This window comes from Anser cygnoides, chromosome 11, assembly GCF_040182565.1.
Source record: "Anser cygnoides isolate HZ-2024a breed goose chromosome 11, Taihu_goose_T2T_genome, whole genome shotgun sequence".
NCBI classification, from domain to species: domain Eukaryota; kingdom Metazoa; phylum Chordata; class Aves; order Anseriformes; family Anatidae; genus Anser; species Anser cygnoides.
The window spans coordinates 19,028,753-19,055,871 of NC_089883.1; the positions used below are offsets into that span (position 1 = coordinate 19,028,753).

At 39.6% G+C, this 27,119-nt stretch overlaps 1 protein-coding gene and 1 long non-coding RNA gene across 10 annotated transcripts in view; one reads left to right on the forward strand and one right to left on the reverse strand.

Moving 5' to 3' along the window:
• The window catches only part of PRTG (protogenin), an 83,713-nt gene extending 68,304 nt beyond the window's left edge, over positions 1 to 15,409 (forward strand). For 5 of the 6 annotated variants that reach the window (XM_048060083.2, XM_013177332.3, XM_048060084.2 and 2 more), the window contains 7 exons: positions 544 to 671; positions 1,427 to 1,597; positions 5,135 to 5,314; positions 6,486 to 6,606; positions 7,537 to 7,702; positions 8,606 to 8,710; positions 9,752 to 15,409. In XM_048060083.2, the coding sequence (XP_047916040.2) occupies positions 544 to 671; positions 1,427 to 1,597; positions 5,135 to 5,314; positions 6,486 to 6,606; positions 7,537 to 7,702; positions 8,606 to 8,710; positions 9,752 to 10,141 (1,261 nt within the window). In that variant the 3' untranslated portion in view covers positions 10,142 to 15,409. The remainder of the gene's footprint in view (positions 1 to 543; positions 672 to 1,426; positions 1,598 to 5,134; positions 5,315 to 6,485; positions 6,607 to 7,536; positions 7,703 to 8,605; positions 8,711 to 9,751) is intronic. The other variant, XM_013177333.3, reaches the window with a different exon arrangement.
• LOC106033686 (uncharacterized) lies at positions 1 to 27,078 on the reverse strand. Of its 4 annotated transcripts, none has more exons than XR_010834226.1 (3): positions 26,936 to 27,078; positions 26,606 to 26,818; positions 1 to 535 (listed from the first exon to the last, which is right to left on the reverse strand). It is a non-coding gene; the product is annotated as an uncharacterized lncRNA (long non-coding RNA). The 4 variants fall into 4 exon arrangements; XR_010834225.1 differs by having other exon boundaries at positions 1 to 299; positions 376 to 535; positions 26,606 to 27,078; XR_010834227.1 differs by adding an exon at positions 25,986 to 26,113 and having other exon boundaries at positions 26,606 to 27,078.
• Between the last annotated feature and the right edge of the window lie 41 nt (positions 27,079 to 27,119).

Here is a 27,119-nt window from a genome sequence, read left to right on the forward strand (position 1 = left end):
TTAAGTAGGGAAGATTTTTATTCCACAGAGTTCCCCTAAACGTGGGGGTGATAGAGGCCATAAATGTAAGGGGGAGTTGCATGCATAGCCTATATATTATGAACTGAGAACAGAACCAGGAATAACTGATGGAGCCAACAGCAAGTGCCTTCTCAGCAGCGGTTGTAGTTTGTGTTACTCCAGTTTAAAGCATAGTGTCGTATGGATGAACGTGGGAAGAGCTGAGTTTGGGATACCTGCTGGCAGTCTGGGTCATGACGTTCTTGGACTTGCTTGTGCATCAGCTGTCCAACTAAGCTCTGTAAAAACCTGAGCTCAAATCAACTGATAGCAAACATAGTGTGCTCCAGAGAGCTCCAGGGTTAGTAGAATTACCTTTTTAGGTAGACAGTGCAGATGGCTCACGTGTCTGGACTTGAACTGGTTTGTCCTCTGTTGAACTGACAGCAGCAATCTACTCACCATGGCTAAGAGATATCATTTGAGTTCTGGATCTTCAAGTCAACACCTGCTGTTATATTTCTTTCTTCTTCATCTGTACAGGTCAGAGACTCACATGTTAGTTCAAGGTCTTGAACCAAAAACCATGTATGAATTTGCAGTTCGTTTGCATGTGGACCAGCTCTCTAGTCCCTGGAGTCCAGTTGTCTATCATACTACCCTTCCAGAAGGTAAGGGCACTAGGAGAAGACCACAAGGTTCTGAAAAAAATGTTCTGTAAGCCAAATAACCTAAGAAATTGCTTATTAATTTGGAGCTGTCTGTAGGAGAGAGAAAGACTTTCCTCTAATATACAGATAATGCTCTTCTCAGTGGAAGATAGAAAAACGCTCTAAAGAAAATGGTTTTTTGGAACTGTGAAATTCTTTTTTCAAAATCTACATAAAACCATCAACCATTTTTAAATAAAATGTGACATTAGCAACCACTGAAATAACTTAAATAAAAAAAAATGTTTACAGGAGAGGCACAGTTAATTCATAGGTATTATGAAAACATATTTTAAAATCCAAGAGTTTTAGGAACTGTAAGACAATTACATATGTACCTTCCTTTTTACTACACTAACTGCTGGTTTGTTTCTCTGTCAGCTTGGTCAGTGAAAAATCAAAAACTTTTCACATTCTTAGCACAGCAATATTTGATGTTTGGGATGTATCTCTTCACAGGGAATTTTTATTTATTTATTTATTTATTAATTTTGGCTTTGAAGGAAAAAATACAGAACTTGCTTTTACAAAATCTGAGCTATTAACCACATCAGAGTTAACACGAGAATTTCTGTTGAAGAGCAGTGAATATGTTTTTGTTTATGTTATCTGGGATGTAGCAATAGCCATTGGTTCTAGACAGCAGTTTGTTTTTGAGCAGTTTAATTACATGTAAATTAGGTTAGCCTAATAGTATCGTGTTACTGTTCTCACAGCACCATCTGGCCCTCCAGTAGGAGTGAAGGTGACTTTGATAGAGGATGATACTGCTTTGGTTTCCTGGAAGCCACCTGATGGTCCTGAAACAGTTGTTACACAATATACTATCCTCTATGCATCCAGGAAGTCTTGGATCGCTGGAGAATGGCAAGTGTTGCACAGAGAAGGTAAACTAAAATCATAAATGTATGAACTGGACAAACAGTGATGCTACTTATAAGATGCTTCATTATTTTCAGCTCCCTTGGACTACAGTAAGAAAGAAATTCATATAAATGTTCACATGAAAGTTATAATTAGTTTAGAATTACTCCCAGCTGATAAAAACATATTAAAAACCAATTAATACATCAGAAGATGAGGGGAGAGGGGTTGTCTGTATTGCTTTGGAGCTCAGAGTGTGCGTGTGAACCAAAATGTTTCATAAATGCAATTACATCCATCATAGTTCTGGATAACAATGATTGTGATGGTTTTATTTTGTGAATGTGCTCTTCCAAATCTGAAGTCTCCGAGATGCCTTGCTCTTCAGAAATAAATTTACAAACGTGGCTGTGTGTTTCTATGTTTCTTTTGATCACTGCCAGTCCAGTTAGCTCAGTTTGACTTTAAGAACTTTACCCTACTCCCAGTAAATAGCTGTGCAAATTGATTTTAACTCTCTGGCTCTCTTTGATGGCTGAATCCCAGCTAGCTAATCTAACAGTCAGGTATGGTAATGCGAACTGCAGTCATATCTTTGTGGTTACATGTAGACATAGTCTACATTTTCATAGGTGCTTTCCAGAATAATACTATGATTTGAAGAGCTGCATTAAGAATAGATCTATATTATAGCCAGGAAAAAAAAGCAAAATACATTTATTCTTAGGTCGATATTCAAAATAGACCGAGGCAGTTCAGAATAGATAATGTTCCAATAATGTATTATACTAAAGAAAGAACCTTAGTGTTACAGAGTAAAGTCATGTGCTAAGCAGCTAAATTAAGAAGATTGCCTAGGAAGACTTATATTTTGTTGTTCTGTTGTTGTTTCATGGCTGAAAGCTTATTTGCCAGCATAGAGTGATGCCTTAAATCTTCTGTATAGGAAAATACACAATACATAATGGCTTTAGAAGTGCACTCAAAGAGGACAATTCTTTTTTTCCAGTCTCAGTGAGACAGAACTGTCTTAGTTAAAAATTGGTGGTTGTCCCTTGTGCTGCTTCTGCAGAGAGGATAAAGGACTGATAACCACTTTGAAAGGTAGCAGTCCCACTTTGTCTTTGCTGAAGCAGAATAGTATTTTTTTTAAGGCTGACCTCTGGCAGAAATTGTCAACTGAAGAACACACTGCAGAAGAACAGCAGTGAAATGACTCTTAATCTTAAGCAAAATTTATGAAAAATATCTAGTCTTTGAAATATCCATGAGCTGTAACTATAGGGAATTGAGTCCTTTTTTTTTTCTCCCCCTACTAAAAGTTTCAAAGAAACAGCAATATGAAGTTGTTACAAACTGTTCAAGGAAACAGAAAAGTTTTCATATTAAAGGACCAATCTAATATTAATTTTAATTTACTAAAATGCAGCAGGTTTAATTTTAAATTTGCAGAGAGCTTATATTTGAAGAATAAATGTAATTTTAGTGATAATATACTGTATTTGTTACGTGCAGCAAAGCAGCTGAGTTGTTGTTCCAGGTATATCCTTCAGCTCAGCCATGACTGTGCAACTGAACAGCATCTCAGAAAAAAATTTTACCATAGCTAATTGAAATGAGGGGATGGCAGTAACAATAAACACAGACACGTATTCCTGTACCGAAAGCGTTGGATGGAATGAGCAAATGGAAAGCTATAAATCTCAGTGTTACTGTGTCCATCAATATTAGTCACGGATTTAGTAGTTGGATACATATATTTGGGTTTGAGGTGTGGCATGGAATTCAGGACAATCTGTAATACTCCTACTTTAAAGTACAGATGAGAAAACGTGAAAGAAAACGAGTATGTAGAAGGAAGATTGGGCAAATATTGTGCCAGTCCCTTGCCAGTCCTTTCATAGGTAATTTCAGGTAGGAGCAGGGTTTGACTTTTTTTTTTAATGCATTTATTCTGACAAGATCAGCTAACCCTGTACAATAAAGAGTATTGTTTTGTCTTGACACTAAACTTCTTCTGCAGAAGATTTATGAAATAAATCTATAAATTCCTAACATTGGCTTTAGTTTATGCATGAAAACATCTGCCAATCCACCAAGTTAAAAAACAAAAACCCAACGCTTTAATTTGACTGAGTTTGCGTTAGCCATGGCAGATGTAGGATGTAACTGCAGTTTGTTGCTGGTTTGTGGTGTGAGCTAGCTTCCAGCCACCTCCCCCCTCTTCCCTAGCTCCCTTCAAGTGGATCAGAAGCTCCAGCCCTTACACACTTGCGGTGCAGTAAATCAGTACAAAGTGCTTACTTGCTTTAGCTTTGCAACAGATTTGCAAGGAGCTGGTGGGAAACAGCCTCTAATATTGAAACATGACCTTCCGCCCTTGCTGGTGCTAAATATTACAGCTCCTTTGGTTACAGATACCTCACATTTTACTTCAAATGCTTTCAGCTAATGGGTGTTTTTTATGGAAGAGTTGAAATAGCTTTAGAAGTAGCTTCTCTTTTGCCAGATGTATAATCTTTTCTGTCAACAAAACAACCTTATATTTTATACGCTCCCATGATGCTATAAATTCTGACTTCTGAAACTGATTTGAAAGGCTGAAATTTAGACTTAAGTCTGAGAAAGTGAATGGAATTTGTGACAGAGAGCAGGGGATAGATTTGGTCCTGTAACTGCCATTATTTTGGGAAAGGAAACCAATATATTTCTATGGTAGGAAGAAAAAGAGGCATTTTAGAAAGCAATTCGAATTTTAAGCAGCAGTCTGCAGTTCCCAGACAGGCAAAACTCATTGATTTTGATAGGAGTTTTGCCTGTCTAAGGATGATGCAAGTGAATCCTATTTATGTTCTTAATGTATTTCTCCTGCCTTCAGGGATTTTAGGAAAAGAATCGTTAACATGTGAGAGATGCTTTATGTAATATTTTAGTAGCACAGCTTACATGAACAGTAATCAAGGAAGCCTCCACATCTCTACATAAGGTTTAATTTTATTTTAAAAGCATGGTATAATGTACTTTTCAAATCTGTCCTGTTTTTCGTTTTACCAAATAGACCTGAAATGTGATAAGCCAAACCTGAATTATGTTGTTGTGACATTTTTAATTCGCATTCATGATACGGTGCCATTCCCACAGAGCGTCTAGGAGGCACGTAAATACTAGAGATGTCTCATGTTCTGCTTTCTGCGGCTGAAAGTCTGGGTAACAACTGGAGCATTGCTCATGGATAGAATCACAGCGTTAACACTGTCAGGCACCGAAATGAAGCTAGTGCTAGACTGAGGATTAGTGTGCTCTGTATTGTAGCCAATACTTGACTCTTGTTTTTGAACGGTATTGACACTTTACACTGTGCTGTGTTCAAGCAGTATGGAGCGAAAAGACAGAAGTGTTCTATACCCTGTACATGCAGGCTGGGCCATATAAAAGTGATCACAGTCCTCGGACCAGACTGGGAGGTGGCACTGGAAAGAAAGCATACATCCCAGTGTCTAAATCTCAGTCTGTTTTCAGAGACTTTGTGTAACTGCAACTGTATATTCATCTTTTCCTAGGAGCAATGACTATGGCTTTGCTGGAAAACCTCGTAGCAGGGAATGTCTACTTGGTGAAAATAGCAGCCTCCAATGAAGTGGGAGAAGGACCCTTCTCAAATGTGGTGGAACTTGCTGTACTGCCAAAGGAGACAGAGTCTAATCAGAGACCTAAACGCTTGGATTCAAGAGATTCCACAAGTCAGTAACAATGTTTTGATTAGTGCTGTCACAAGTACCAGAAAAAAAAAGATCCCTGTTTGTTTTAACTGGTAATTGCTTTCTGGATAAACCATTGTGTTTCACATGAGGCAGTCCTAACAGTATAGCTTTTTTTTTTTTTTTTTAGTGGAACCATTTTGGAATTCTGTCTCAGTGCAACTCAGAACTGGTTTAATTCTTTTGCTCAGAAGTTGGAAGTTTGCTTTTCAACTGGGAATACATAACTATTTTGAATTGTACTATCCTGGCGGCCCCTCTGCTAAGGCATTTCCTATAAGTCCTTTATTTGGCTTGAGATACCAGTAGCACTGAGTCAGTTAGAACCAGACAGCCCAGCAGAGATGAGATGGCATCTCGAATAAATCTGTTGAAATTTGCTGACTCCTAGAATTCCAGCAACCCAAATCAACCTGTTAGTCAGTGATATATCACCGTATGTTTTCACCAAAGAATTCAGCCCCACCTGCAGCTCTTTAGGGAAAAATATGCTTTACCTTGGGGAAACCAAGGTGACTTCAGTGGTTTCTCCATGTAAGAATGGAAGAACAAATTGTCTATCACAGAAAGGGATTTATCTTGGTGACTTCTCACAGATTTTAAAGTTGTGTGGGGAGACCAGATATAGTAATTATTCAGGTGTACGAACCTTTTAACCTTTCCTTGCTGCTGCACACTTAATTGTGATTCATGCAGAGATTTATCTTGTTCAGGTTTTCTCTGTTCCTGGACTCCAGCTGTATTTCAGGCCAAATAACTGAAGTTGTGCTCTCAGGATTAGGTTAACAGCCATTTGATGTCAACGAATAAAAACCCTCCTAGGTGACAGTGGCTGGAATTCTCCAAGCCTTTTCCATTTGTTATTTAGCAGCACCCTGTAAGGAGTGGGTTGGAGCAGGCTCCTCTGCTCTGTGTTGTGTGTCACTGAAAAGGCTGTAGTGTGGGGCTGTCCCTTTTTCCACTCCCATGCTATGGCTGCATACGGTCCTCTCTTTGGGCTAGAAGTTTTATTTTCAAAATTGTCAAAATGTGTGACACAGAAGGTCTGGAAATCTCATTAAAAGGAAGCATTTGTCTGTGTGATTGTGACTGTAACCCCATTCGGGTAACTCTTCTTATTTTCTGAGCCTTTTATTGTTCTTTTTTGCTATAGCTTATTCTGACTATTACCATCTGGACCAGAAATCAATGACTGGCATTGTTGTTGGGGTTTGCATAGCCTTGACCTGCATCCTTATCTGCATCCTGATCTTAATTTATCGCAGTAAAGCCAGGTATGTTTTTTTTCACCAAGAGTGAGATCTTTCTCAACACTCTGTTTCTGTATGAGCACAAATCACTTGGGACGTGTTCTTCTCTGAGAGTGCTAAGTTCTTTTAAGTGCTTTGTCTCTTCACCTGTTTCAGCCAGAAATGGAAGCAAAGTTCCTAGTTTTGTTGGCTCTTCCTACTCTGTCTGAACCCCTTCTACAATGAAAAGAGGAAAGAACCTACAGAGGGGGTCAGCAGTGCTTTGACAACTAAGCATGAGGCATGTTTCCAAACAAAAAAGCCTTTTGAGTCAGATAAACATGCTGCTTTACATCATCTGTTCCTCCTGCTTAGCCCTGCAGTCTGCCCAGACCTGGTTTGCAAGGCTTTAAACCTTTGATGTTGCTGGAAAAGAGGAACTCTGACATGAAGCAGTTCTGTGATGCAGTTTCTTTGCACTAGTGCAAGCCACCCTCTGTCTTCCTTGTCATCAGCTGCTAAGAGGCCAAACCTGGCCCTAGTGACTCTGCCCATAACTTTGGGATCTGAACTAAAGTTACTAAAAATGAATACATTTTTAAAGCTGTCTGAAAGTATATTTTAGTAACAGGATTTTTAGCACACATGCAAGAGAAAATATGGATTGGGAGACAGTCTCTGTGTAGCATGGTAGAAAGGTCCTAATATCATTAGCAGTTACTTCCTTCAAGTAATATTAGTAATCATGAGAATTCCTGCCTGCACATACGCTTGTAGCCTACTGTGCATGATTAATTGGAAGCAGATGTTATTTTTATGACAAGCAATAACATAAATTTCATGAGAATTATATAATAAAATATAGATGCTAAGAATATACCAATATTACTTGATTAATAATAGCCTTGAAGTTTATACTTGATTCAGTGTATTTTCTTCCTGTGGGTCATTTTATTTCTGCTTAACATTGTGTAGAAAAACATCTGCCCCTAAACCTGTGCAGCAAAGTACTGACCAGCTGTCACATACCAGCATCTCATTAGCCAGCACTAATGAGGCGGAAAAGAGTATTGAAGGAATTGCAGAGAATGCAGAATCCTTGTTGCCAATGATAGTGGGAAACAGCTTCATCGATGCTAAGGTACTGTGAGCTTTACTCACTCCCAAAACAGAAATCTTTCTTTAGAATTCATTGTTATAACATCTGAGTCCCTATCAAAATTAAAATATGTACACTGCAAATTCACAGCAGTTTTGTTTACTGGACAAACACAAGTGTGGCAATCCAGGAACAAATTTTCAAGACTCATTTTAAAGTTCAGCTAGAGATTTGATTTAATACGCTCTACTCTGTAGATTGCCAATTTTGGCAATTCTATTCTAAGAGCAGGAGATAGGCAAGAGAGTCCTTGTCAAGCACCTAGTTTAGTCAGTGCGATACACAATCTAGTCAAGTGTGGCACTAAAGCAAGTATTAAAGAAAATATCTTTCATTGTCTTCACTGGTAAGACACTATTACATTTTATAAACTTGTATTTGATCAAATTATAAATTAATCTATATGGCAGGATGTGTCAGTAGATGCGTAGAATCTTTCAGTATGACAAAAACACACCAGATGTATTTTCAGATAGACATCCTGATTTAAGGCATGTTCTGTACATACTGCAAACTTGCATTGAACTATTCCTTCAGGACATATAGAAGAGCTGGAAAAATATGGAAATGGACCTCAGTGCAGGCACAGGCACTATGTCACATTCCAAAGGGTAGAACAGGAGCAGTGATTGGAACTGTTTGCTCTGTGTTTGTGGTATCGCACCTGTTAGGTCTGGCCTGTGGGCTTGCCAGATTTTGTGGAAATGGTCTTGACTAGTCTCAAGCAGTAGATGAATACCTGACCATAAAAAACCAACTGAGCGCTAAACCTCGTTTGTCTTTCTTCTCAGCATGGAGCCAATGGTTGGAATAGAAAAAAATATTTTCAAGTATCTTGGAAATCTAGTGTGTTAAAATCTCTTTCTCCCCCTTTTTCTATTGTAGGGGGGGTCTGATCTAATTATTAACAGCTACGGGCCTGTCACAAAAGCCAACTGCAAGAAGAGGTGGCTGTTCTTCCAGGATACTAAGAAGGTGAAGGCTGAGGAGGTAATTGGCCTAATGGGCAGAGATGCACAATCTCTGCTGTAAAACCCTGCGTTTGCAAAGGAAGATATTTAGTTTTCTATGTATGGGAAATGTAATTAGTAGCTTAAGTTTTAATGGAATAATTTCAGTTTTCTTAGGGTTGATGGTATTCTACCTTGTAGCATAGTCATACGGAATTTTAATTTTCTGTCCCAAGTTGTCAAATATTTTAACTCTTTACAATTAACTGATAACTTTCTTGCCTGTGCCCTTTATCTGTGAGCAAACAGATTTCTGTATACTGTCTGTGCATACCATCTACAGTACATCTGCAGAGACTTTGTGTGCATATAAATACAAATCAAATATAAACATCTAAGAATCCCTTGCTACCCTGACAGCTAATACCTTATGTTTGCTGAAGAGAAACCAAAAGAGGGAAATGAAATGATTTATCCAAAGTATTGAAGAAATTTAGAATCTGAGCTAGGACTGTCATGCTTCTGAAATTGTTGCTCTGCCTGTAATTTCTATTTGGATTCAATCCAAAACTGAAATGTTCAACCGAATCCTGAACCCTGTAGTACAAATTCACATCTGTGGGGCATCTGACTAATGTTTATTGAATACTAACTTATATTGTGCTCTTGGTATGTTTAAGGAATAGGAAAGCTTGAGCAGCTGTTTATTTTTGATGCCTCTATGGGCAAAATACTTGCTACCACCCAAGGACTACTGCTTAAAGAATATGCATGAAGGGATGGGGACAGCTCTACCAAGTATATTGTTAAAATACCATTAAGGTCTCTCTAGTGAAATCATTCTTGATTAGCCATGCTTGGCAAGAAGGGGTTGCTTCGTCTAGTATGGAAGGGAAAAGGATGCGCAAGGCTTGAGACTGATTCTTCTTAACCTGCTGTAGGAAAGCCCAGGCTGTTATTCTAAGCCAATGCTGTTGTAAGCACTCTGGCGGAATAGGAGATTGGAAATGCAGTAAAAATTCAAATTATGGCTCAGCTTTTCAGAGGCTGAACAACCTTTTCCTCTCTGCTTTTTATATAGCCTCAGAGAAGATTTGTTCAGGCAGTGTGTCTGTATCAGCCAAGTACCACTGTGCTGATCAGTGAGGATGACTCTCCCAGCTCTCCTGGCCAGCAGTCTAATTTCCAGGTGCCATTCAGTATTGCTGCCGACACAGAGCATTCGGCCAACAGCGAAGGAAGTCATGAGACTGGTGACTCTGGAAGATTTTCTCATGAGTCCAATGATGAGATACACCTCTCCTCTGTGGCAAGTGCCACCCCTCCTGCTACCAATCATTTTGTAAGCAATGACTTGGGTACGAACATGATGAGCCCTGCCATCAGCAACTGCAAAGAATCTCCTCTGCCGTTCACTACTGACCAGACTGCTACCTCACCTCTTCAGATACACTCTGCAGTGCAAAACTGACATCCCTAGGACCACACCAGACATTCTTGCAGTGTATGTCTGTTCGAAGGACAATGAACAGGAAGCCAAAGTTTTATTGTGGAAAGCCTGACTAACCCAGCAGGTGATCCTGAGTTTCTGTTGAATGTTTTATATTTGTTTATTTTAACTCACTCATTTTGAATGTTCAGTGGTCAACAAATGTGAAAGGACAGTGAAGATTTCTGACTAAAGTTAAGAATATGTCACTGGAGCAAAGGGAAGGCTTTAGGCCCTTTTGCTGACTATCTACCTCAGTTTGCCGAGAGGTGAACTCTGAATGACAACTGCTTTACCTCGTTTGTGTTCTAGTTGGTCTCAGCTATGGAACTGACGATACTTCCTAGTAGTGTTGTTTTATTTTTTTATTTTTTTTTCAGTTGAGTGTAGAATGAGTGTGTGTGTGTGTGTGTGTGTGCGCGCACTCAGTGATCAGGGAGTTGTATAGGTAGCTGAACAAGATTGTTTAGCTGAAGCTCTGTCTTTGAAAAGAAGGAAATCTTAGAGTATAAAATATAATGATTTAATGTGGTTGACCTAAAGGATGTTGAAAACTGCGAAAACTGGAGTTGGTGCTTCCACATGTACGGCCACATGAAATCTTTTGTACCTCTTGATTCACATAGCCCCAGTAAGCCTAGGACAGTGCCTTTCCCTCAGAAACTTGTGCCAGCAACCGCTGACCGGATGAATGCTATATCCTTAGGGCTCTGGGGCATGTTGGATTCCCTACAGTGACAAATACTGCCCATTTATTGACAGTTGGTGCTAAAAAGCATGGCAAAATGAGGAAGCATTCAGTATTTCCAAACAGTTTGATTCCGCCTGAGAGACGTGGAATAGATAATAATGCTGAGTATTCTGGTGTTGCAGTACTTCTTAGCAATGGTGCCTTGCATTATGTATAATGAAATTACTGATTTGCCTTATGCCTTTTTAGTATTGATAAAATTGCTTTGGAGTACAGAAGGATGCCTTAAATGCTTCTTAGATGTTATAAAGGAAACTGTATCACGAGTTAATTTTTTACCCAGCTTAGAGTGCTGATAAGCACTGCGAGCTTCACGGTATGTCTCAGAGCTGTTCTTGGGATGCAGCCCTGCTCCTTGCCTTTGCCTAGTATGCTGTTAGCCAGGAATTTTAGCTCAGGGAGTGACTTTACCCACAAGCCAATCTAAAACTCTCATTAAGCTACCATGAGAAATAGAAAGTCAGAGCTTTAGTTGAAGAGTCTGTTGAAGGAGGTGAGTACTGCTACTGCCTTGAACCAATACAATTCCTGTTTTATACTACCTCCTTTAAGAGTTATTCTAGTGTGGGTTTTTTTATTTGTTTGTTTGTTTTTCCTGTACTCAGGGAACAGTTTGTTACTTTTGAGCTGCCTCACAAAAATGTGGAGCAAACTGACAGGGTATCATGTTTTATTTCTTAATGGGGTAGGGGGTGAGGGAGAGAGAGAGGAGAGGTTGGATTCATCCAATGTTCTAAACTTGCCTATATATCCAGTCCTCTGCTCTGTTTTCCCCATTTTACTTAAAAAAAAAAAAAAAAAAAAAAAAAGGCATTTTTTTACTTTAAAAAATGTTTAAAATGTAATGTGAGAAAGCAACCACAGAAACTCCTGGCTCTATTTAAGTGTGTCAGAACTCCCACTGAGTTTAAGGTAGGCCAGGCTGGCTTTTGTATTGTTCCGTAGGTATCAAAAGGTGGTCAGAAGTCATCGACAAGCCCTACCCTTCTGTCTGTTTCATTTTGATGAATCGGCCTGTAGCTATGGTAGTTCTTTAGCTTGTAACCGTTTGCTAGTTCAGGACCAGACAGTACGTGTTCACTTTTTCATCACAGTGTTGATTTAAAGGCTTTTAAAATAATCTTGTACCAAAGACTAATCTGTAGAAGAGAAGGAAGTTGCATATTTTCCAAAAATAATTGAACTAGTTAAAAGGTACAAGTTTGAACAGCTGAATACATTTTATTGTATAAGTAGTCACTAACAAAACCAATAGGGCTTCTATTGATTGTAGTAGTTGATTGCATAGATGAGTTGTATGCTTCTACAATTTTAACTACCTTGTTACAAGAGCCTTTAAAGTTATAATGATATCAGCAGATATCTCCAAAGACTTCCAAGTGTAATTTTTTTTTTCTTCAGCATGTAGCTGGATCAACAGTACAGTATTAAAAATATCTTTGAACATTTTTTCTACTTGCTGAAGAAAAAGAAAACATTTTAACCAAAGATTTTTGATCTCATCAGGCAGAATGTTTAGTGTACAGCAGAGTACTGTTTCTAGTTAGTTAAAGGGTGAATTAACTGAACCTAGATTAAGAATGTGTAACTGTAGCATGAAGTTTCACACTTCATCTTTCAAAGTAGCCTCTTTTCTTAGTTTCATTGAGAAAGAGCTGATATGCAGGTGGTAACTATTTGCTTCTCCAAAGACTTGTTTGCTGTGAGTACTGATAATCTGATGTCATTTTATGACCTTCTTTACAAGTAAATACTTTTAAATCCTAAACTTTTTCATCCAAAGACCCACTCTGTAGTTTAACCCATGGTGAATTTGAGAGAAAAAGGCTTAATACAAAGTTTGTCAGTCTAGTATAGAAGTTCTAACTTCAATAGCCAAAGAGATCAAAATATTCAATTTACTAGAGAACAGTGTATCCAGAATTCTATTAATCATTTAATGTTTTTTTTTAAATTAAGGTACTTTTTATCAGCAAATAAAGAAAACCAAAGATATTTAAGGTTACCTCAGCATATAGGCAAGCTTAGTTAGACATTAATTATTCTGTCTTTTCCTTTATTTTTATGTTAACCAAATATAATATGTTTCTCCAGAACCCAGCCTACATTCATATGCTTCCCTTTATTGTGTCACATAGTTAATTCTAGTTCTATTTACACGTTTACCGCAGAACAAACAATGCAATCTCCTCAGAAATTCATATTTTAATATATCACCATATTTTTGTGAGGGAATAGTTGTTTGATGATTAAGAACTCCACCAATGTAGGCAGAGGAATCTCTAGAAAAAATCTGTAAAAATCGATGCCTTCTCTACCGAACTGAATAGCAGAATTCTTTGTGATTTTAACAGTGCAAAATCAGGCTCAACGTTTAAGTGCTTCATATCCTTGAAGCCAAAGCTTCAAATTATAGATGTGATATTAGAGACATCAACTTTCTTAAAAGTTCATACTTCTTACGATATAAGGAAATCAATTTCTTGTAAATGAACTTTATTCATTCCATTTGCCTAGAAAAAGCTGGGAGACAGAACAGGTTATAGGTTTTCCAGTATTTATTCTTGGTTGTGTCTGTAAAACTGGGTCCTGGAGAAAACACTATCAATTTTTTAATTATGAATTAAGTATGTTCTGGAAGATGAACATAAATGTGGAATTTAGTGTTACACTATGTGAATTGATTTTGTTTAAGTGTATTAGGAAGTAAAGAGCCATGGCTGGTGTAATGAAATGTATATGCAACCTTTGTACTTTAAAAACAAAACAAAAATGTTATAGGTTGATGTGACTTGAAGAGCATCACAAATTTGCAGACAAAATCTTGACACTGGTTTACCAGGCTGTTTCCAAGCGAGGACTGTGATTGCCCTTCTGTTGGAAGAGCAGTGCCTGCTCTGTGGGGCCCTGAATCCAAACCCAAGTGCTCAATCTGCCCACAGTTATGCTTGTGTACTTTCTTCATGTTTTACAAATAACTCCTGGAAGATGAGAATACTTTCTATCTCAGAAAATTGGGAATGTGTATGCTGTGCAGAACTGTGCCTGTCAGTAGATTTCTTTTATAGCTCTGCTTTTTTAAGAGAGACTTGAAAAATCCATATATCAATATTTTCCTATATTAGCTGTGCATTTTTGGTGTAATTTATTGGATTTTAACAGAAAGGAGTTTTAAGACATTTCTCTACCTGTTTTTAATTATATTTAATAGTTCATTCCCTCTTTGGTTTTATTACCTTGCTTTAGACTATGAGCTGAATCTTGTTTGCTTTGTCCATACCAGAGTCCTTAGCCTGTTTCTTTTTAAGTCAATGGGAGAATTAATTTTAATTTCAGTTTGCATGGTCTTGACAGACAAAATGAGCTGCTGCATTTTATTTTATTTTTTTTTAGATCTTCACAGTATTATTACTTTTAAAGGACAGGATTCTTAGTTGGTTAAAACTCCCATTGGCAATGTATTTTTTTTGGTAGGACAAAAAGTTGCCATATACCAGAGGTTCACTGTAACTCTCCATGCATGTAGTCTTAGCCTGTAGTGAATACTGAGTATTTTAAGTCAATTTAACTCTTTTTCACTGTGATCTAAGTCAACTTGAATGACTTAAAGTTTGCTGCAACCTGAGCATACACAAGAATAGTTACCATAGACCACTGGGTCTTAGTAACATGTTACTCTGACGTGTAAGCTGTAAGACCAGGAGTTCTCACTCATTTTATCTGTTATAGAAGGAAGCGCAGGCAGGGAAAAGTCCATCCCCTAACATGGGGAATGTTGTTTAGTTCTGTAGGGCACTCCATGTTTAGCCCAAAAGCTCATTCATACCTAGTGAAAAGACAGCTGCACAGGTGTAACTTTGGCGATATTCCAGAGAAATCAATTTACTGGAGTCATTCTGTTAAAATTGAAAGCAGAATTACACCTAATAATTATTAAAGAGGTACTTCTTAGTTTGAACAATTGTTACATGCTTCTTAGTTGCTGGAAATGCAGCTTTGCTAATATCAAGTAATTTCTAAAGCAGATGAATTTGTCTGCAGGAATATTGAGCACCTTTCTAACAAGTTAATAATAAATTATTTTTGTAACTGCATCTTTTGGAAGCTGTGTTTACAAAAAATATAAAATAAAAACACACAAAAAAAAACCAAACCTTTTCTTCAAAATGAGTCCAAAACCAAGTTGTTTGCTGTTAATAGAAGCCAATCTGAAAAGAACATACATTCAATTTGGCTCAAAGTTCGCTCTCAATTCTGCTGATAAAAATGCAGAGTAAGTTTGTTTCCTTGGAATTTCTCTAGATTTACACTGAGGCTGGTCCTAAGTGACTCAAAAGGGATATAAACACATGGTTAAAGTTCTGCCATGTTGGTCCCTCTGGAGTGCCATTGCAAGCTGAGCTCCTTGTGGAGGTTTTCAGCTGTCCACGGTTACATATACCTACATTGCATCTGCCTGGTGCGTTTTCAGTGAAGACTGACTGTATATGAAAAACTTACTTAAACAAAATGTTGCTTTTTGATTGTTTGGCTTTTTTGTTATTATTTTGCTTTTTTCCAAGTTGTGAACGAATTGCCAGTGTAGGAGCCAGGTATGTATCTGATTGTGGTGTTCTGGATCCTTTCACTCCGTGTGCCATTTTCTTCTAAGGGCAGCAATGGCTAACTGGCTAATGGAGGATGGAGCTGAATTGTATTAATTTTATACTTGTCTCAGGGGATCAGTTCTGTGAACTCCATTGCATGAGGGAAGCTAATGTTTGCCCTGATTTGAATGTAATTTTTTAATGTCTTTTAAAAAATACTTTGTTTAATAATGTGGATTTGTTTTTCTTTTTCTAGCATTCTAGTACATGTTACCTAGTGTGTTGGTTCTCTTTTCCTCTCCAGGGTTGTTTATATACTACCCCAAGGTCATGCCAAAAATTAATAGAAGTTTAAATGCCAAATGTTTATGAAACTGCTATCTAAATACTGATTGATTGCACAGTTGAAATAAAAAATTTCCTTAGTAAAATGCTGCTTGAAAAATATTTTGTTTTCATTGTCTCTGACTAGTGGCTCAAAACAAGGAAGATATAGATACAGTTTTATTTGAGGCTGAGGATATGTGGCAATTTTGGTACTTAAAGTCATAGAATGAGTTAGAGAGTAACCGGCACGTTCCTTATCACTGGACTTCATAAAAAATTCCCAAGCCTGTGCTCATATGCCATTTGTGTACCTGGAATAATTTCCTACCTAAAATCTCCATCTCTACTCCACTACTATCAAGCAGCTATGCGAGATCTCTGTTGTAGTTCACTTGCAGTAGATGTAGAAGATGTGGTTCTAAGCACAGTCATTCTCATAGAAGTTTGGAAAGCTACCGACAAAGCTGAACTACTGAGTTTTTCTCTTCACTTCTACACCTGCTGACTGATGAATCCAGTATTTCAACAAATAACAGGAATATTGAAAATGCAATTGTGGTTGGTCAAAAGACAAATTACTATTTTTACAGATGATAATATTACAGACAAGAGTCAAGTTAGCAAGGAAATTAGGTTTGATGGGGATTAGAAGTTTTCTATTGCTAGCAGGTTGATTACTGATTGTCACTAGAAAGCAACTGAAAAATTGGCCAGGTAGTTCAGTGAATTAGGTACAGCATTGGAATTAGAGTAGTGCCCATACAAATCTTCCACTACTGGAAATGAAACCACAGTAATTACTACTGTATGCACACACCCCATAAACACAAGCTGTGTTCTGTGTGTCCTCCACACACAAGACATGGGCAGCCCTAAGACAGCAGCCACAGAATTAAGAGGGCCTCAGAGTTCTGGTCTTTCTAACACTGATTTTTCCTGTATCATGCAAACACTGTACCACCCCGGTGTCACTGCAAATGGGATTTGTGTCCACCTGAGGATTCCAGCAGAGAGGGCTGTGGGAGGTGGTGACAGCACCCAAGAAAATGTCCCTAGGAAACTGATGCCTCTTAGAAGTGCCAGTGAGCAGATGTTTACCACAGAGTCACCAGTGATGACTGCTTCCCAGTGGGGCAGCTGCTAACAGCTGCCTGCTGCCAGGGGCTGAGCCTTTCTGCTCTGGCAGCATCTTGTGCTGATGAGTTGGGCACCCTGGATTCTACAGTAAAGCCATGGTGTCTGTCTTTCCTTTTGACTTCTCTCATGAGAAAGGAAATCTGAAAAGCCTCATACTGCTTCTTTATGAATCACAGCTGTTCTTACCTGCAGAGTCTACTGATAGAACAGTTCTGCCTAGTTGGGTAGCTTATATGACATTTATCCCTGGGAGTATTAGAGCACCAGCTGTAGTGTCTATTTATAAAACAAACTCTAATGCAAAATTCGTTATTCCTTATGTTTGAATGTAGGAACACTGAAATATTGTTCTTCAGAGGTAATTAGGCCCCTGCTGAAAAGATAATAAAAGTTCAACAGAGTATTTGTTAAAATGAATAGATGTCAATTACTAATGTAAACATAATGTAAATGTAAATATATTACATTTAAAAACATAAGAAAGAATTTTTAACAGCTGGGGAGCAGTCGGTTCTGGACTGTCCAGTGGTATGAAAGCTCTACCAACATAATCCATCAGAGACGTAATTCTTTCTCTAAGTGAAAACAGAAACCATCTGCAGAGCCTTATTAAGTTACTGCTGGTTAGTACAGGTACATTTTACGTGCCAGAACCTTCATTTTTCATTACCAATAAAAAAATAAATAAAGCCCTCTGTTTCAAGGAGTTTGCAAAGGAAATCTTCAAAGCGAAACACTGGTCTGTGACTTGATGCAATGTCACCTGCCTGCTGTCTGCCACCAACCAGAACGTCTTGAGCCTCAGTCAGGTGAGCATGATGGGTCACTTACACTGAATTGAAATTACAACATTGCTGTTTCTTTGTTTAGCTTACCAGAGATGTCAATTTATTGGCTTTGCTTAGCTGTTTTTTGGATAAAAGGACTGAGACTTTGGAATACAGAACCCAACTTTCTGCCATACTTTCCAGGTTGCTCAGCCCCCACTAAGTTGGAAAGCAGAGAGTAGGGAGGGAACGGATGTTATCTGCAGCTGTGGCAACACATCAGGATTGAGGTACTTTGCACTGCAACAGTGAACAGTTCTTTACAGATGAACTCTTCTCCCTGTCCTGCTCCTTTCAGTCAGCAGGTAAAAGCGATGTCACTGTTAAGAAGCAGGCTCTGTGCCTGTATTTGGCTGCATTATGGCTGTATTTTTCCTTCACCCATGATCATGGTGTCAGGACTGGTGCTGGACAGTAGAGAGTATCCTCTCTCAGTAGGAGAGAAGCTGCAGGTGATAATGCTGTAGCTGTCCATGTTGCAATGTCTCCCCGTTCTGTAGTTAACGTACTCAAACCCGACTTCGCCTTTTCCAGAATGAAGAGGATGGGATTTGAATCCTCCTCTCTGCACATGCCTGCATGCTGGAGCCCCAGGTAAATCAAAGCACAGATCTGACATAAAGCTACCATACTGTTTCTTCCTGAAAGTGAAGGGTAATGCTTTATTTAAACCCCATAATTTAAAACCTATTTACATAGGAATGCACTACTAAGACATCCAGAAAATGCAAATAATTAAGAACCTAGCTGTGCCTCGCTAAAAGATACCATGCACAGCTGTCCCTAGTCTGTAGGTCTGCTTCTGGCTGGCAATAGAAGTCCGAGGGGGCTGGCAAAAATTTGGGTGCCAGTTGCTCTCCGGCAGACCTGCGTGCTCAGTGTCCTGGCAGCAACCATAGTTTTGGACACTTGCTCCTGGAACACCCTGAATCAAGCTGCCAATAGAGCATTTCAGTGAGGTGTGGTGTGAATCCCTGTCTGGCCAACAGGAACCAGCTGAGCTGGTTTTTCAGCAGTGCTACGAGGTTGTCCAGGATCCTCAGGGTTTCTCTGGACAGATGGCTTGAGCATCACTGGAAGCTGATGCCAGTTCCAGGTGGGTGCAGGGGATGTTACATTTATAATTCTGAAGGATGAAAATGAATTTTTGTGGGTGACTGAGGATGTGTTTCCTATTACGCTGCACTGTGGGAAGTGTGAAATCAGCACCCAAAACACTGGATTCTCCTTTAGCTGGAAAACAAGACATAAGAGAGTGGGAACTTTACAGAGGTCTTGCTAATAGAAGGGGTTTGAATTTCCTTTTATCTGCATAGCAATACACATAGAGAAAAGGATTTTCATGAGTAAAGCAGCAGATTTCTGGCTAGGCTGTAAGGTCGTTGCACCATATGAAAGCAGAAAAAGTGTTGCTCGCACTGCAGATCACTATAGCCTTTAACAATTTGGATATTGGTAAGCTGGTCTAGGAAATTAACCCCTCTGGTTTGCTGAAAGCTATTGTCAAGGGATGAGTAGCAGAGCTTAATATATGCTGGCTCCTTACTTTTGCAGTTTACAGTCATATTAGCTTAAAATAATCCCACTGGACTGCTTCCACACAGACTTCCTTATATTAGGTTATGCAATTTAAGTTGCAAGTAAGACAGGTGTTACAGAACAGAGTGTAAAATAAAAATAATTTCCATTAAAAAATATATCATTCACGTTAGCAACCATCATGCTTTCGAATAGATCCTGGATATTTGAAAGTCAGTAACAACTTTCTCAGTCTCTACCAGATAAAACACAAGGCCTAAAAAGTCAAGGCAGAATGAATCACTTGAGATCAAGATTTCCAACTTCAAGGGGTAAGTTAACTCTAAGCCTGAGGTTAGAATTATCTCAATTAAAATTTATCTGCACAATGTAAAGCAAGACAACCTTTCGTTTGTAAGAGGAAAGAATGCTGATACTGGTACAACACTTAACAGAAAAATAGCTACGTTAAAGAGGAAAGCAACGTGTTTGTTTTGTTGTTGTTGTTTTTTTTAATACTGCATCTCAATCTTTGTGATCTATATATGATAAAATTGGTGAGGAGGGTGTGCACATTGAAAGCCACTGCAGTACAGCCAATGTCCAGGAGTCCACTTCTGGCATTGTAGAGGCTCAGAGGTTCACATGAGCATAGCCTGCCTGTGATCAGCTTTTCAGCGCTGGCTGCAAATGGTACAAACACACTGGCGCCCAGCAGAGTGTGGTGGTTGCATCATGTCCTGTGATTTAGAAATCTCGGCTCAGGTGATGAGGTTGCCATTTGCAGTTGACTAGAAACAGCCTTCTAATATGAGCACTCCAGAACTTGGTTTAGCATTCAACAAGGTTTTAAGGATTTGCCATGATGTTTCTCTGCCATAGCACAGCTAGGTCAAAACGTAAAGCCCAGCCCTGCAGTTGCAGATAACCAAATGACAGAATTCCTGCAGGAACTGATGTAGAGCTCCCTAAAATGGCTGTCTGTAAATTTCAGATTTCAAATCGCACTCACTAGGCATAATACATGTCAAGCAATTTAATCCAGTCTGGTGTTTGCAGACAGATAGTGCATATATTTTAAATAATTAGTTCCACGTTCTTTTCTCAAAATCCTGGATTTCCTGTGAATTTTAGCCTGGGGATTAGGAAAGCTGCTCTCAGATGTAATGTACTCGGTGAGTACAGCATCTATGTAACTAGGTCACATCGTTCTTGGGCATATTTAGTTATCTTTTCTTGTGTTCATCCTTACTTTGGTGCACAATAACCAAAAGCAGTAACTAAGTTTGGTTCATATTCTCCTCCTAAAGGGTAGCAAAAATCTGAGATTTTTTTTTAAACTCCATTTTCTAACAATGGTATGTTTGTCATATGTTCTCTTTCACTTTGATTTTTCTTGCTTTAGCTGCATTTTCCTTTCATAGCCTACAGACCTGCAAATTCAGACACTAGCTGGTTTCTGCTTCTTCACAGCAGATCTGCTACTACTCAGACCTTGTTGCTTGTTCAAAATTGATTTCAGAGTTTTTGCTACTGTATTCCAGTAAATATTTTTCTTAAAATTTAAGACTAAATTGTAGTTGCCAATGCGAATGGCATAGCACATGCTGTCATGCAGGGGTCCTCTCGGCTGTCTTCCAACTATCCTCGTGCTCTTAATTTCTAAGAACCATAACTGTAATTGAAAAACTCAATAATGATCTGGATGGAGGGAAAGGCAAATGATACAATTTGTCTGAGGTGGCTGTTGTTGTCCGTAGGGTTTCAATCAGCAAGGTTTAATGAGTTGGATCCATCCCAGAGACAGCACCAGTGAGAGGGTGTCCTGTGAACTGCACTCTCCAACGCCATGAAGAGCAGAACAGCAAAACAAATGTGTTTCTGTGTGGAACCTTTTGTAAGAGATGCATCTTATCAAATGAATATGGCTTTGTATAACAAAGTTGGTAGCACTGTATGAGAGAAAAGAGACAGCATAGGCGTGAAGATTCCCTCCAGTGCAAGTAGACAGACAGACAAGGGCCAGGAGGCACCGTGCCTGCCTGGGGCTCTTGCTGCAGCCAGCTCCCAGCTAACACTGAGGCCCAGGGCTGAGATGAGCGAATACCCACACAGCTAAGCTAAGACTGGAGAGCTTTTTCTGCAAGATGCTCTGCTAGCTCTGGAGTTAGCATTACTCCTCTTTTAGCTTTATAGCAAAAATTTCACTTCGGCAATTCTACAATGGAAATCCCAGAGGAGTCATTGCCTAAATTTAATTACTTAAAATGCACTGGTGGATAGGACAGCCTAGGATAAGGCTTTCTCATGTTTATACAGCATACAAGCTTCATAACTCCCAGCAAAGTTATTGACAGAGTCTGGCTCCAAGAATGGGTTCATATCCAATTAGTGCAAAGATCAGCGTGGCCTTTGCAGAAAACCAGAAGGGCTCTTGAGAGTGCTGTGTAAGTTCATGAATTAAACGCTTGCCTTTCTTTTTATCAAATCATGATAAACAGGAAAATTCAAAGGGATCTAGATGATAATCCAGAAAGAACATGAAATTGCATTTCTTTCACTTCCCCACAGAGTGTCCCCATTTCACCATTCATTGATCAAGAGAACACTTCTTTGAGTAGGGAAATAATCCATTTTGTAGAGAAACTCACAAAGGTTTGTTAAACATGTATTTATCTCTGTTTAAAATTTATTACCTTGATAACCTTAATATGGCAAACAAAATTCCATTTTACTTATCCTAGAGGAAAAGGTGAAAGAAATCCTATATTCCTTGACAGCATGCAGATCAAATGAGGTTCTATGCATATATGCATTTATATCTCCAATGAATTTCTTGACAGACTTTGGTAAATAAATACAATAATGAAACCTAGGTTCCTAAATAATCAGATGTTGTTCTTCGTATTTCAAATGTTTATATTCTGTATTTATTAACTTATATGTATGAGTTATGAAATCTTACAGTTTATAAAACTATTGAATACCCTTTCGGTAAAGAAGTACTTCCTAACATCCAACCTAAAACTCCCCTGTCGCAACTTTAGCCCATTCCCCCTCGTCCTGTCACTAGGCACGTGGGAGAATAGACCAACCCCCACCTCTCTACAGCCTCCTTTCAGGTAACTGTAGAGAGCGATGAGGTCGCCCCTGAGCCTCCTCTTCTCCAGGCTGAACAAGCCCAGCTCCCTCAGCCGCTCCTCGTAAGACTTGTTCTCCAGACCCCTCACCAGCTTGGTCGCCCTTCTCTGGACTCGCTCGAGCACGTCCATGTCCTTCCTGTAGCGAGGGGCCCAAAACTGAACACAGTACTCGAGGTGCGGCCTCACCAGAGCCGAGTACAGGGGCACAATCACTTCCCTCGACCTGCTGGCCACACTGCTTCTTATACAGGCCAGGATGCCGTTGGCCTTCTTGGCCACCTGAGCACACTGCTGGCTCATATTCAGCCGACTATCCACCGATACTCCCAGGTCCTTCTCGGCAAATTGTAGCTTTTAATTTTATAAGTCACATGTTGTTGGCAAGAGTATCTGAAGGCATTGGAGACTTTGTTCCTGAAATGCTTGAACATGGCTTTATTTTAACTGTAAGCTGAAAAGGTAAGTGTGCACTCAAAAAAAACAAACAAAAAAACCAACTGTTAGTCCTACTGAGTTTATGAACATTCCAAGAACGTTCATATTTTGAATGTTAAAATTTTTGTTCCAGTATAGATGAGACACTAGACTACCCTTTGCAAATGTTCAACATTTTTGTTGATCAGTCCTCTAACAAATTGTATTGGAAAGTTTAGGAAAATGTACTTTATCAGCCAGTGAGTTGCTATGTGATGAGACAAAGTCACAATCTTTTTCAAGCCTTTTACTTGACTTCAAGATACATCACGCATTGTATGGAAGAAAGCTAACGCAATGGATCAGAGAAAAAATCTTATATTCTTTCAGTGAGTAAATCGTAAAGCAATCTTCTGCTTTTTTCCTGACATTTTTCTATTAATTTCAGATTAAAGTTGAAACATGAACAGACAATTAATTAGATTTTGATTTGTACTTTATATTATGTGGATGAATGGTTAATACAGAAGTTTAGACATTCTTAGTTTTTGTTCATTAAAAGCAGAAATGAAAAAAGTGGGCTTATGAGACCTGGTTTACATCACCATCATGGATGAAGCATTCACCAGTAGGCCAGCAGTTTACACTTAAATAGCTTCAATGACTTGTGATCAAACTTTCAGTTGCAGCTGCAATCCCTGAGACTGGCAGAGAGATGCTCTACATCTTACATACCCAGAAGGGACCCGGTTAACACATCTTTCCAGTGCAATACCAGATGTATGTCCAGCTAGACTAAAAAAGCATGAAAAGTGCATCTTTGTATAAACATGCATGTGTTTAGTTGTACTACCCTGAACAAGGGAGATGAGGACAAATGATTCCGGAGGATGAGGTGTAACACTAGTGTAACAACAAAAATAGATTTTTGGGCCTGACAGAAACTCCCTCCAGCCTTGATAAATAGTCCTATTTATCACAGCAGTATTGTGAAACAAATGTAAGAAGTGTTTGCAGAACTAACACTTAAATTTTTGTAACATGGAAATGGGCATCTTAGAAAAATGAGTTAATCCCTCCCACACACCCCTGACATAATAGGTGAGGGAATCAAGTCTACTGAAGCTGGAAGACTATCACTAGCACAAGCTATCACAGTCCAAGTTTCCCTAAATGTGTTCCCTTTCTCCATGTCAGCATTTTCTGTCCAGGTGGAAGAGACTACTGTCAGTTTGCCTGATGTTTCCTTGTGCCAGAATCCCCATGCAGCGTGCTGCTGGGTCTTGCCATGCTCATGCCAACCCCTGATGCCATCCACACAGGCTAGACGTTCTGCACTTCTGCCTGAGCCTGCCTGACTTCAGGTGCATGAGCTGATAAATTAGGGTAACTGGACAGAAAGCTCTATGTGTTTTGTCTTATAACTTGCATGAGAGGAAAAGTTTTGTATTTGACCCTTGTACTGGAAGTGGTAGAGTTTCACAATTCAGCCAGCTTCCATTTTTTTTCCCTTCTGATATCATGCCTTTTTTTTTCCTTTTCTAATTTTATTACTATGGGATGAAGTCTTCGCCCCCATAAAGTCAAACAGAATATTTCTTTCACTTTTTCCTTTTTTTTTTTAATTCCTTAAGTGTCAGTAAACTTCTCTTTGGTGTTATTTTTTTTTTCCATTAGCACATTTGTATACGTTCACATATTGTCAAAATGGGCTTCTACGCAACTCTATTTGCTCCTGAGGTACACAGTACATACACGTGAAGGATATAGTAAAAAGCATTTAGACATTAACACTGTTGTGGATCCACGTCTCACTGAGATATTTCTCTCCTGATAATGCAGTACAGCATTGAATATTCATGATATGCCAATGATTAGCAAAAGAACATTCTTTACCTATTGGTAGTTTGTACAGAAGGACTCTTTTAGTACCCTTCTTTTTAAAGTGAATTCAGAAGGAAAGGAACCTAGATGTTACCAAAATGAGCTCCTCTATTTATATTCAGTAATGTTTTTAGGCTTGATGCCTCACATGATTGAAGCTACTACTATTTCACCAAAGCTACCCTTCTCAACAGCTGGGGTGAGTTGTAAAGTATTAAATAGTATTTTTTCACACACGAGTACTCTGGCAGTAGACAAGACCTTTTTGTTTGGTTTGTTATTGTTAAACAGAATAACGTAAATTCAGAATAACAGAATCATTCAGGCTGGAAGGGGCCTGGGGAGATCTTGACCTTGACCCCAACCTCCTGCGCAAAGCAAAGTTAACACTGAACTCAGACCAGGCTGTTTTGGGCTTTGCCCAGTTGGGTCTTGAAAACAATTCTACAAGTTATTTTGTTTTTAGTCCCTATGCCTGCTTAGCCTAATACTAGTATTTCCCCCCTTCACATCCTCGTGGAACCTCCCGTTTCAGTTTATTTTTTTATCAATTCAGCAGAATTGAGTCTCATTCTGCTGTTACGCACTTCAACAGAGAGCTCAGCTCTCTTTTCTTGGAAACTACCTAGGTATTGGAGGTTACCTATTAGATGCCTCAGAGTTTTATTTATTAATGCCAGCCTTTGAGTGGATGAAATGGTGGAGTAATTTTAAAGACAACTAATGAGCAGCAAGGCACTTAGGTGGTCAACAGTGTGTGATCAGACTTTTCACACTTTTGGAATGGCTGAGATGCTGGTGTAGGTACCTGAACCTGTGAATTAATTCACTTTCAGACACTCTCTCAGCCATTTTGCATGAAGGTTTAGAAGTGTAAAGTTGGTCCAACAGGATTCTTACAGATTGCTCACTAAAATCCTGAGCACAAGTTAAAGATGAATTTGGATGAACAGCAAAACAGACAATTTTTTGCAACTAGAGCACTGGGTTAAAATCTGAATTCCCTGCTCACATTGCTGATGCAGACAATCATCCCCTAGGAACCTTTATAGACTCAGTGACATCAATCTGCGCATCCGTAATTACAGTCTACATGCTATTATTACAAGGCAGCCTTGCACAAAAGCTCAGGCAGTCCTGGGAGAATCATCTAGGCCTACAGCGAGCTCCATCACAGAAAATGCAAATCTCTTCACAGATAAGACATTTTCCTCCAAATATAGACTAGCTCACACTCACCTTGCTAATAACAAGCCATACTTCTCTTCAGCAAGATTACACAAAATTAACCAGAAGATCCCATGAGGATATTGGCAATATGCTGTACTTCAAGGTACGTGCATTCTGGGATTGCTGCAAAGTAAAGACTGTGCACAGATAAAAACAATGTCTACGGAAGGGCAGAAACTGATGTAAAAACTGAATAACTTTATTTAGTTAGAAATGCAAAATGTAAAAACAAAAACATCGTAAGAGTAGTAACACTGATGCGTTATCCTTTACACAAACGTCGCTTCTTCCTGCGCTCCCCAAACGTGTTCCAAATACTGTAAAGTACAAACTACATGTCTAACAAGAAGCTATGTAAATAAATAGCACTGCTAGGTCTTATGAAGTGTCATGAATGTATTAAGGTATGTCAGCAAAACCCATACTTAACTGCTGGTGTCATTATCCTAATTAAGGAAAGATAAATCATTACTCAAAATTTATTTAGTGCAGTTATTCAGTAGTTTTGGTCAAGGATGAGGACTCCATCTCTAGCAGCCCTGTCACACAGCCATTTTGGAAGAGATATGACAGTAGCAGAACACACATACACGATTCCCCAATGCCACAGTGACACTGGCAGGACTCACCTGGCATCTCGCCTTTCTTAGGGGTTCGGAGGGGCTGCCGACATTTTGATGGCTCCTAGGTGGGCCTAGCGAGCGGCGTCTCCTCTGTGCTACCCCGGGGCTCTGGCTGGAGGGGGCTGCCCGCGGGGGCTCCCCGCAGCAGCCCGGACCTGCCTGCCTGCCTGCGGCGTTGTGTGAGTGCCCGGGAGGCTGCGAGAAGCCGGCGCCGTGAGCCTGGAGGAGAGCAGCGAGCCTTCAGCACGCGTCGTGCGGCACGGTACGCGGCGAGCCACAAGCACCTCAGGGGCACGGCCCGGCCTGCGAGCCGGGCAGGTGACGGCAGTCAGTTACCGCACGGAGCGGGACGGCGCTGGCCGCGGGGGTCGCGCTGAGGGGGAGCCGCGCGCCCGGCCCCGGCGCTTCCAGTCAGGGCAGGAGCCCCCCGCTGTGCCCCCCCCCCCCGGCCCTAACGGTCCTAACGGCCGCGCGCCGGGCGCCGGCCTCGCCTCCCCTCCGCCGGCGCTGAGCCCGTCCC